This window comes from Lutjanus erythropterus, chromosome 19 (assembly GCF_056507025.1).
Source record: "Lutjanus erythropterus isolate fLutEry1 chromosome 19, fLutEry1.hap2, whole genome shotgun sequence".
NCBI classification, from domain to species: Eukaryota; Metazoa; Chordata; class Actinopteri; order Lutjaniformes; family Lutjanidae; genus Lutjanus; species Lutjanus erythropterus.
This window is the reverse complement of record NC_139335.1, coordinates 4,418,205-4,430,539: the sequence shown is the minus strand read 5'-3', so window position 1 is coordinate 4,430,539 and position 12,335 is coordinate 4,418,205. Positions and strand designations below refer to the sequence as shown.

Sequence of the window (12,335 nt, the reverse complement as noted above, 5' to 3'; positions counted from 1 at the left end):
CAGTTTATTGTCATAGAGAAGTAAAGGAACCAGAATATATTCACGTTTAAGAAGCTGAAAAAACGGACTCGACATGATTAATAGGTTATCAGAATTGTTGTCGATTAATTCAATAATTGATCAATCGCTGTAACTCTGACAAATTTCTTAAAAAAATAGAAAATCTACCAGTGCTTGAACACCTATTTTAAAGCAAGAAGTGAGACAGAAGAGCGTTGGATATAGATAACACTTTTTGTGGCTGAGTTTTTGGAAAAATCTGACTGATTTGACGGATACGGGATAACATTTTCATAAAAATCAATTTTTGAAACAAAGATGACTATATTAGCACAATTTTATACGCACATCACATAGTAGGTATTATCAGTTTTAGAAGTTAATTAGTTAATTAATTAGTTAGTTTAGAAATTAAAAAAATTAAAGCAAACCAAAACATTTCAGGAATTGCATATATTTCATAAATAAACCCCCCTAAAAATATGTTTTAACCCAAAAAATTCAAATTAGACATTTGTTATTAACATTTTTAAAGTTCTTGTGCCAATTCCAACATATGGGTGATATAAAATATATTTGCAAAATCATTATTTGCGATTCTTTGACTGCCTTCGTGCCATTTCATATTTCAACGCTCACTTGTGCTTTCCTGAAGAGGAGGTGGGAAAATAAAATGGGTGATAAATTTAAGATGACAGTTACGCCATATGAATGAGGCCCCTTGTGTATCAATCCGCTCAAAGCCAGCTGCAAATTTAACTCAGCCTCCTTATGTGGCAATTACTGATGGGTAACATAACCTGAAAATATCTGCTCCGTTCATTACGCCAATGTTCTCTATAGCTGGCAAATGTTCTTTAGGATCCTACAGCAAATTAGCTCATCCCCCAGGATGTCTTTTATTGGATGATCCAGCGCCGGAGGACGCCGCAAAACCACTCGAGCTCTCCGCAGCCTGCCCCGGTTGCCACAGGGTTAATATTTAAAAGCGCGAGCTCCCAGTCGTGTATTGATGATATGTTTTGAAAATTGCTGAGGCAGGCTCATTGTTACAGGGCTGTCTAGAAGATAGCCAAGCCCCCCCCCCCCCCCCCACACACTTCCTCCTTCCCTCCCTCCTTCCCTCCCTCACCCCCCCATCATGTTTTCCCCTCCCCCTTTACAGCCACCAGATGGAAAACACACTAAAGCATGTAATGTAATATAGCCTGGCACACAAAGGTGTTTCACACCAACTTCATCTGGCCTCTGATCCGCCTCAGAAAGGTTTTTACCAAACACACTCCTGGTCACCAGCCTGTGGTCAGTTGCTCGCGATGGGGGAGAAAAAAGAAAGTGCACAGGCACACACATGAAGACAGTGAAGCTCAGCAGCTAAAAGTAGAAAACAAGTGGAAAATAGGCTGTGCCTCCCAATTGCCTGTGGCATACTTTAAGGTTTTCTGTGAGCTGAGATCCCCCCCCCTTTTTTCTTCTTCTTCAGCATTGTCTTCTTCTTCTCTTCAATGAACTAAAACTGCCACAACTTCAGTGCAACATCTCAGTCACAGACAGTGAAACGAAGAAAGAGGAGCAATCTGTTAGTCCTCCACTATCACCAGCATCATCATCAACACGAGCCTCTTCCCCTCCTTCCCCTCCTCGCCCCCCCTCCTCCTCCTCCTCCCCGCGGAGCTCTCCACCACGACTCCCGGCTTCCTGCCTCCCCCTTTCCTCCCTCGCCCTCCCCTCCCCTCGCCTCCCCACCTCCCCCCCTCCCGCCTCCCCGGGACGCTGAATTTTACAGTACCGTCTGCAGGATCCCGGTTTTGTTCGGCGCACTCCTCTATGCAGAGCAACACGGCTCCGGTGGAGGAACGCTGGAGGCAGCTGTCAAGCGCAGGCTGCCGCTGCCGCTGCTGCTGCTCTAGTTGAGCCTCGGCGCTGTACCGACTGATTTCACATTCACCAATAAGAGACGGCACAGGGGGGAGAGAGAGAGAGAGGGAGAGCAGAGAGACAGAGGGAGAGTCTCGAAGTGAGTGGTGTGGAGAGGCAAGTGGAGTGGAAGAGTGTCAAAAGAAAAAAGAGGTTACAACACCTCCCCAGCTCTCTTTCCTTTCTCCCGTCTGCTGCTTTTTCCCCCCTCTTTCTTGTGTTGGCTCAGAGGAAGAAGAAGAAAAAAGAAAGGGGGGCTTTTAAAAATTAACTGAAGAGCAAGCTGCCTGTAGAGAAAGAAGCGAAAAGAAGAAGAAGAAGAAGCAAAGGGGGGGAACCTCAAGTCAAGCCCCATTGAACAGTTGAGAAGGGCGGGCTGCCTCAGTGGAACAGGGACCAGTAGAGCTCTCTGTCCAAACGCTCGGACTCCTCTTGACACCCACACTGGCTGGACTGGTCACAGTGCTCGGCCCTTCTCTCCTGCGCCCGCCTGCCCACACCTGTCCCACTTCCACCATGATGATGTACTTTTGGGTGAGTACCGGACCACAAAAGTGTGGATCTCTTTTTGCGCTCACACCGCTCCGGCATGGGTAGCGAGCTGGTGTGTGTAGCATGTGCGGCGTATGCGTCAGAGTGTGCTTCAGCCCCTACAGTATATACAGTGTGAGTTTGTGTGTGGGTGTGTGTGGTGTTGCGCCTCCCACATGCATGAACAGAGCTGATGGTTTTCCACTTCCATGTGTTTTATTGATGCTGCAGCCAGATGCTACAGAGGCCTGCGTGTGCGTGTCGGATTTATTCAGCCTCTAAACGGGCGAGGATGCTGGAGTGTGATTGTTTCTTATACTGATACCTTCACAAGTAGACTTATTCAACTTCCATTGACAGCCAAACTACCCAGCATGCAGCATGTCTGCCATTTGAAACCATATCTCTCCGATTTTAACGCCAGCATCTGAGAATGAAGAAGTGCTCGGGGTCTTCTGGGGACACATTTTGATTTCCTCGCCTGTGCTGTGTTTCAAACGCCTTTTTTTGTTTTTTGTGATGTTGTTGTTTCTGTCGGGCCATACATCCATGTCAGCCTTTTTTTTTTTTTTTTGCTTTTTCATAAATTAAGCAGCATTAAGCGCAGAAATGAGGGTGATTACAGATTGTTAACCAGAGCTGCTGATTAATTCTGTTTGAGATCATGTGTGATTAGTCAGATTGGTCTTGTCTCCTCGGTGGTTTGTATTCTCACCACAACAATACCCGCCCAGTGCTCGCTTCTTCTGCATTTATACTCTCTTCTTTTTTTTATTTCTCACTAATGCACAGAGCAGATCATTTTAATCCTCCGCTGTTTTTGCAAACTTGTGTTTTGCACCTTCACAGAAATACAAAGTAAATGAAATTATTTTCCAATGCAACACAAATTTCCAGCACTGCCACAGTAAACAGTTTGAGCTGTAATGCAGTTACAGACTGTGTGTGTGTGTGTATTTGTGTGTGTGTGCAGCTATTGATCGTGAGTTCAGATTTCTGGGGAGAGTGTGCATCTTTTTTTGGAGGGGGAGGAAAGTTATTTTACGTGGATGACTCCATTATATGACTTAATACTTGAACCACATCTTTTTTTTTTTAACTTGGAAGGAGAGAGCAAAACATGAATAACAAAACCACTTTAAGCATGCTGTGAATGAAACAGCACTGGCTATTGATTTAGAGCTCAGATTTCAGGAGGGAGAGGATGTTTTGGGGCAGAAGTTACTCTAAGTGGAGAACTGAGCTCAGGTTTGAACCGCGAGAAAAGTTTGCATCTTGTTTCCAAGGTGCTGAAGAGTGGAAGTGACAGGAAGGTGTACGATTTCCAAATTATGTCATAACTAAAAGAAACTAATACAGTGTGAGGTGCTTCTTTAGGCCTCGCTCGAGCACGGGCCTCTCCTGATGCTTCTCGTTTTCTCTCGTGATGCTGTGATGATCAAGAGAGAAGGAGAGGCTCGTCACTGTCTTCTGGCCTCTTTGAAGGCGCAGCTCACCTTTTCTCCACCTCCAGCTTTGCCACCGATTCTCCCTGCAGCCGGTCGGAGCGATGACCACACACAGATGTAGGCTGAAGCAGTGATGCTGACAGGCTCATCAGGCTGCCAGTGGGCCTCCTGCACTGTAGTCAGTTAAGGAGCTACTGCATCTGTTTGTGTGTGTGTGTGTGTGTGTGTGTGTGTGTGTGTGTGTTTATGAGTGGATCCATCAGCGTTGTTGTATCGATACTTAACTAATACTAATATCTGATCTTAAGACCTCAGTTCACTTCACTCTTTATTTCCCTGCCTGAAATTTGGCTTGCAGCAAAACCAGACAAAGCTCAGTGACTTTCTCACTGTGTGTAGGTTGTTCACTTAAAAAAAAAAGAAAATGATCCTACTTTGTGTGCCTTTTCTTTTGGTATCAAAGCAGGTATCAAGTACATTTTTTTATACTAGTATTGTATAGAAGTTTAAAATTCTGGTATTGTGACAACCCTACATTCTTCTCACTCAAGAAGCATCATTTTGCTCTCAGCATTAATTCAATATATGACTCTTTAATATATCGTTTCCCTCTGTGACTGTAAAATCAATAATTTTGTCTTTTTTGTCTGCAACTTTAATTTCATTCTGCAGTCCTTTGTTGTATAATAATAAATACTTTGAAGTATCAGGATATCTCATTTCTGAATTCTGCATCCAGGCCAGTTTTTTTTTCTTTTTCTTTTCTTTTTTATTTAATTAGGTTTGTCCCACAGAGATCAAGGATCTATTTTCCAAGGAAGGCCTGTCCAACACTAAATAACAGTCAGTTTTCAAATAATCAGATAAAACATTTGTGCACCAACAACCTGGACTCAGTGGATTTCACCATAAGTTTAAAATCGTTCAGGGTTCCTCAGCTTTTATATTTAACATCGTTCTGTAGAGTGTTCCATGCAGTAGATGCAGAAAACCCAAAAGCTCTCTCTCTTTAACCCAGTGAAAACTGACCTCCCCCAGGTGGCCCAAAAATCCCTTAAGAGCTTCGTGCAGCAGAAAACTAAGGCTCGTTTCTTTTAGCGACATAAAACCATGTACGGTGCAAAACATGGTGACAAACTCTCAAAACACCTTTGCTCTGAAAATTTCGAAACTAAAAAAAAGAACGAAAAAATTGTTTTTGTTTCTCCATTTTTAAATCTTTTGGATCCATATGTTTGGTGTGTTACTTGAGTGAAATTTGATTATGATGTATAGATTTTAGGGTTGTGAAACATTTGAAGAATGAGCAAAAATACCAATATTGGCACTGATGTAGAGTTCAAAGTGTTAAAAGAGAAGATAAGTAAGTGGGAGTTTCACCAAAAATAGCTTTATAAATAAACACCAATGAGTAATGCAGCATGGACATAAAGAGGAGCAATTCACAGCTACAGCTAAGAGGAAACCTGTGATTTAAAAAAAATAATGGATGAGAAGGACTGTATCAGTGTTTAGATAACCTCAGTATGTCAGTATGTTATGTTAACAGGCACAGATTTCAGTTATAGATTAATAGTTTATTTAATTTACCACGCAGAATTTATTTACTTCATTTTTTGGTTGCTTCTCTCACCTTTACATCATTGTAAATTAATATCTTTGGGGATCTTTTGGGGACAAAACAATGGCACTGAACAACAATGACGCTGAAAACGGTTGTCAATTAAACATGTGATGTCAGACTGGTTATGTTTAAAGTCAAAGGATGAGAATCAGCTTATGGAAAATATGAAAAACAAAACATTACAGTGATAGTGATAGGGCTGAAAGGATTATAGTGATCGGTAAAAAACAATTTGGATTTTCATTTATCAAAAAGAAAATCCAAATCTCCTCTGTTTCCAGTTTTTCAAGTATGAGGACTTTCTCTGTTTTCCATCACAATAAATTGAACGTCTTTAGGTTTTGGACTGTTGGTGTGACAGATGCTGTTTGTCCAAATCATTTTCTGTTGTCATCATTTTTCCTGTATCGTTAATGTGGTGAAGCCAAAGTCAGTTTTCCCAAAGCTGGACATTAAAGCTCTTAAACTTTCTGCAAGGAGTTTTTACCTGGCTGTAAAACGGTCTAAATTTAATACTGATGCACAAAACTATCAGTGAGAACATTGTCTATTTCTATATAGTTATTCTTACAGAATGTCTATTTGTACTCAGGTAAAAATGTGCACATGGTCGCTATTTGGCTTTCCACACCCAACCCCCTTATTTAACTATAAACAGTGACAAATTCACTGGAGATCAGAGGCCGTGGTGGATGAATGGGTTAAATGCAGAGCTCTCCTGCAGTCCTGTCCTGGCAGATGATTTGATAGTAGTCTAAAAGTGTAGTGTGTACATTTTCCCCAATGAAGTTACAGTGAGTAATATGCTAGCCACTTAAAAAGAAGCAGGAGGAGATTTTATTATATTTTGTGGTTATGGTGAGGCCTTTAAAATCAACACAGTATGAAAGTTCCTTGAAGTAGCTTTAACTATCCAATGAGACAAGCTATTTGGTTCTGGGAAATTGTGGCTGAGCTTATTCAGACTTTTCTGACATTTAGACTAAACAATTCATCGATGAAACTGAAAAATAATTAGAAAACAGATTAGAGAAAGATAAAAATTAATGTTGCCTGAGCTGCCTGAGCTTCCAACCGTAGGATTTCAACCTATTTAATATACCTTCTATACTGCAGGACTCAGTTTTGGATGCATGTATATTACGTATCGCTCCGTTAAGGTTCCAGCTCCAGAATTGCAGGATTATGGGCGTCTTCTCAACTTGTCAGGTTTCTGTGTTTTGCTGCAAACCCTGAGAGCAACATCCACTCGGCAGCAGAACAGACGTGACAAGTGAAACTGTGAGAATATTGTGTTGCACTTGTCATTCCTCAGAACAGTAACATCACAACCAGCGCATGATCAATGGTTTTCCACCCATCCGTGGTATCTATAGTGTGTGTGCTTGTGTGTGTGTGTGTGTGTGTGTGTGTGTGTGTGTGTGTGTGTGTGTGTGTGTGTGTTAGTCGGCCAGCGTTTAGCTGCGAGAGGAGGGTGGGACCGCCTCCTGTTTGAACTGCAGGTGGTGAGCATTACCTGCGGTCCCTCCGGAGGCCTGTCAGCCGTGCATCAGTCTGGGGAACCTGCAAGCTTCCCTCATTAGAATATTTATTCACCAAGCAGATGTTCTTATCCAGGGCAATTACCTTTGGCTTACATTTCCCTATTGCCCACTGATATAGATGAATGTGTATACAAAGACGTCCCAGGTTATGCATGGGGCCCCTGGGTGCCACCCACCTTTCTCCCCCATATGCATGGCTGGCGAGCCAGCGACCGTCTGGTCCGCCACAACCCAAACCCAACCTCAGCTCCACGGCGGTAATTGGCGGAGGTGGAGGCGACATCTCCTGCGATGGCCACACAGTGATGGAGAGACGGCCTGTATATCATTCTCTCCACCCGGCTGTTCCTTTGCATTAGAGACCGGGAGAAAAAGGGAAGAGGCATGGAGTGGAGAAACCATGCATGCTTCTGTCCTCCCCTCAGCGTGATGAATAATTTAGCAGTGCAGGGCCCTCGCTGTCGAGTAGAGATGGTGGTAATGGGGAGACTGGATATATATGGCATGGCAAGGAGCAATGGTTTACGTTAGACTTCCCCGACCAACGCACTCAAGTGTGCCGCAGGCTGCTCACATGGTGTGTTTGGCCTGCATTAATGCTTTGTTTTTATCTGCAAAAAACCCTGACAGAGACGTCCACAAGCGGCAGCTTAAAAATCAGGAAGGATCCGGTTTGAGGCTCTGGAGCTGCGGTCATTAGTAGGAGTGGATTCCCTTTAGGCAGACGCTCAATCAAATCTGTTGTGATTCGGTCATATATGGTGCATTATATTGCAAATTGTATCAGTGGGTTAGATTTTCTTAGAAGATGAGGAATAGCCTGGAGCGCTCCTACACGCGGTGCATATATGTACAGCATGTGTTGTGGTTACAATGCATGCATATGGTCTCAGCCTCTGGTGAGACATTACAAACCCACACGGAGGCGTTTGCAGTCTAAGATGTTGAAATTCATGGCGGACGGTGTGTGTGTGTGTGGAGGCAGAGCTGATCAGCCATTCTGGGCGGGAGGGCAGCGAGTCCAGGCCGCCGGTTTCATATTGCAAGATGAAGTGCTTGCGATCGTTTGTTAATGTATTAATTGATCTGTGTCCTCAGACGGGCGAATCAGGAGTAGTGTCACGTAGACTCTTTAGTACTCCCCGAGACGCCTTCATTAGCTGCTGCTGGCCGGCTCTCCACCCCCATTACAGGACCGCGTTGCCACACACTTTACCTGACTGCTGTAATAACTTTAGACATTTCTATCTCCCCGGCAAGTCCTCCGACAGCCAGAACAGTTTGGGGGCTTAACATCAAATGTGAGGCGCTTCTTTGAAAGGCTTATACTGCAGGTGATTCACTCCGGGGCGTCACGTGGGCTTGTTTTGTCTGCGAGTTGTTGCTCTCCTTTTCTCACAAGTTTCAGTAACGGCTGTTGCAATCAGTCATTAACTTCCAGCTCAATGTTTTATAATCTGGAAGGCACACACGCCTTTGTAGCAGAGCTGATGTAACAGCTCTGCTACAAAGCCGAGCTAAGGAAGCAGTGGAGTTGCTACATCCAGGAAACGTGTTATCTGTTAAAGCACTGATGCCAATGAGATTCAAGTGACTTCATCATGCTGTAAATTGCATATTTCTCCAGTGTAAATCTGACAGCATGGAAAAATCAATGCGGAATCAGAAGAATTAGGGGAGTAAAATTTTATTTTTCCTCCTTTTTTTTGAATTCCAGGCCGCACCCTTTAAGCTCAGTGGGATCATTAGCAATCAGTAGCTTTAGTTGTAGTAGTAACAATAATTCTGTCAGCTTTTGGTCTCTTCCCCTTGGGGCTAATGGGTCTAGAGCCCAGCTAATTGTGATTAGGCTCTGACAGCAGGTTTTACTTGCAGGATTTTCACACCACAGTCCTCTTTGATATTAGCCACACAGCTGATAAAGAGATTAGATACAGGAGGAGAGAGGAGGATGGAGGGGAGGGAGGAGGGACGGGAGGGAGGAGGGGGAGGTGTTCTTAAACTACAGAAAGACACCTACACGGGGGAAATCACTGGCGAGTTTAGCAGAGGAAAATAGATCCGGACGCAGTAAAAGCCTTGCGCTCGCTTATTGCACCTGCTATCATTAGCGCTTTTGTACACATGGTCAGCCTCCCAGGGAAAAGTCATTATCCAGCTGTGCCGTTATTTTTCTGCTGTTTTCTCCTAGTGGAGTGTGACTTCAGGGCTATAGCCAGCGCACCATTTAATGCCTCCAACACAATAAAGGACTCTAGCCTTAATGATGTGGGATTGGATGGCCATGCCTCAGGTTGTCCAGGGGCTTGTGAGCTGTTACTACGAGCGGCCATTTTGCCTCGCCGCTGCCGAGGCTCCGTGTCAATTCAACTCCAGCCATTCCAGAGGAGGCGAAAATAAAAATCCGATTTAATGATTAACGGCGGCGGCGTTGTTTAAAGGGTCCTCTCTCCCTCTCTCTCTCTCTCTGTCTCTCTTGAAGAGAGTGAGTGAAGGAGTGAAGCTCCAACAGCAAAACAATGAGGAGTGGAGGAGCCGGTGGAGTAGCAGGATGGAAAGTTGCCAGCGCGCGCCGACTTGCCAAAACACGAGGTGATATTGTCTGTTTTCCACTCGAGACTGAGTGAACAAACCCGTACGAGTGAATCACACGCAGAGGGATGTGTGATTATGCAGAATAATGTTTTAAACTAAAGCCAAGCAGACATTTTACATCTTACTGACTCGGAGAATTAATTATTAAGACGATGGCTTTGCCGACAAATGATGAAACAAAGAAACTGGAGCAAAGGTTCAAAGATTTTGCCCCAAATTTCATGACGTCTTAAGCCTAAAAATAGAGAAAGGCATCATTTGAGCGTTGACAGTAGGACACCAAGTTAAGTTTTGGGATCATAGCGTGTGTCTGTTGAGCCTGGAAGGAGCAGGAAAACATACTTCTTGGCAATTTGGCCTAAAATGCCTCCCTTCAGCTGATCTAAAAAAAGCTTCTCTCGGCACTGATTCATTTGCAGAAATTTCCTTTCCTTTCCTCTTCCAGTTCAAAAGCTACTTTAACACAAGTATCTGTTTAAGAGAGCTTTCCCATTGCCAAATGCCATTTCCTAGTAATTATTTTTTGCAGGCTTATTTATTTATTTTACTTTTTTTGCGGTTGGCCTGTTGCATTGCCAGTAACTCCAGTAAGTCTCTCATGGCAGTCCTTCATCCTCCTCGGCAGCGTCGCAGCAGAAGGCGTGTGCATTGCTAACACGCCTGTGCCATAGATATGCCCTGAAGTGTCAGCTCTCACATAAGGAAAAGATTGGAGGAGAGGCCCCTGTGAGAACGGCAGCAACATATCCACTGGCAACCTGCCACGCATGATAAGAAAACCACTTCTGCCCCCTCTCCCTCTCACAGCAACAAATGTAATTTGTGCGCTTTCCACTATTTTATACTCAGTTATTCAAATAGAATCATCAAGTCATACTCTTTAAAATTCAGAAAACAAAATTGTTGGCAGTAGTTTTTTGTGGTTATTATAATATCTCTCTTACAAAAATGTTTGTGTAAAGCTTTATTATCATTTTTGCTGTTAAAATCATATAAAGGTAGAAGAGAAAAAGCATCAGCCAGAGACAAAAAGAGTCACTGTGCCTGTAACCAAAGACAAAGCTTGTAATTCTAGTTTTACAGTTTCTATATTAAATATAAAACGCAGACATTTCTTTTTCAATGTGCGATTTTTTCACCAGTGAGTGTGAAAGGGTTCACTGCCAGCAGGTGTATCTATGGTACGGTAGGTGTCCTTAGAATTCATTGAAAATCTCATTGGGACACTTTCCTTATATTCTATAAACAAATTATGTAATCTAATGTCCCTGTGCAACTCAAGTGTTCACATTTACACATATTAGCATATATTAGTTTGAGCTGTATGGAGAGAATTAGTTTCAATATTAGTGACAGCTGCGTGTTTCCTGAAATTAAAAACAGGTTTTATATGATGAACTGTATATGAGGCTTTTTGGTCATTTGGGTGTTTTAGAAACCTCGGGGGAGTTTACAGTACATTCTATAGTGCAATTAAAAAGGTACAAATGGTGCATACTTGATTTCCTGATTCCAGTATTTTAGGTTCAATATATCCACCTGAGTTTGAGTTTGGAGAAAACTTTGGTCCCACGTTCTGAGTGGAATTAAACCAAGTACATCTATACATAAAATGAATTTGCCTTGGTGTTTTAGTGCATTTTTGGTGTTCATTTTACTTTAACAGGACACGTTAAATTACATGGTTGCAACACCAGTGTGTATGTGCAATTACAGGAGAAATCTGTAATATATTTACTGTAATAAATCATTAAATGATTATGGTATATAATCACAGACTAAAAATTGATTGACTGAAACTGGTGCCAAATGTTCACCAAATATGTCAGTTTCTGTTTATGAGATGTAAGAAATCATTTGTAGTCTCGTAGGAGTAGATGTTTATAATGGTTAAATTTAGCGAGCAACTCGCTTCACCTACAGATTCTATATCAAATAGAAGTTCAACCTGTTAAATATACCATCTGGCGTGCAGCACTCATTTTTGCATGTGCACTTGTTACATATTGTTCCTTTAGAAGAGCACCAAGGATAAGACAAGAATGTCTCGGGAATTATTTCTCTTCTAATCCTTGTTGTAATTAGATGTCATAGATTTACGTGTGTGGTCATGTACGTTTGCACGTGAACATTGAGAAGTTCAGCATGAGTGGCACAAAAACATCAATATACAATATTACAGCTGGACAATATATTAATATGATATGGATGTGGAGTTTTAGTTATCTTAATTGTATGTGGTTGTAGCGTATTGGCCTGAGTGCATTACAGTACAGAAATGTAATTTTCTGAAATTACCAGACTGTTCTATTGCTTGTTTTTTGTGCATCATTATATTGTCATGATTGAGGTGTTTGGCCAAAAATATTGTGATATTTGATTTTGCCCATATCACCCAGCCCTAACAGTACATTATTTATATATCAAGATAAATGTGTTTTGTGGAAAAGCCTAAAAATGTCAAATTATTGTTGTATAGCCTTGTGTTTCAGGTTTGCATTACATTTGACTGCGTTTGTAGTCTGTTCAGTGTGAAGTCTTTCTCAGACAATGGAGAGAATTTATATGTGCAGTCCACCTTTTATAAAGCCTTGAAAATGTGTCTGTTGTTTTACTAATGAGAGGAAAAAACAAGAGCCTGTTAATTCCATCTAAATGCACTTATTTTGTCTCGTT

The 12,335-nt window shown here is 42.3% G+C and overlaps 1 protein-coding gene across 5 annotated transcripts in view; it reads left to right on the top strand.

The window, feature by feature from the left end:
• The window catches only part of LOC146309109 (RNA binding protein fox-1 homolog 3-like), a 520,112-nt gene that overhangs the window by 360,897 nt on the left and 146,880 nt on the right, over window positions 1-12,335 (top strand). The window contains exon 1 of one of the 5 annotated variants that reach the window (XM_084743799.1): window positions 2,012-2,451. The exons of the other annotated variants lie outside the window; for them this stretch is intronic. Within the exon in view, the coding sequence (XP_084599925.1) occupies window positions 2,434-2,451 (18 nt within the window). The 5' untranslated portion in view covers window positions 2,012-2,433. Of the gene's footprint in view, window positions 1-2,011; window positions 2,452-12,335 lie in introns of those variants that run through there. 5 annotated transcript variants of the gene reach the window in all.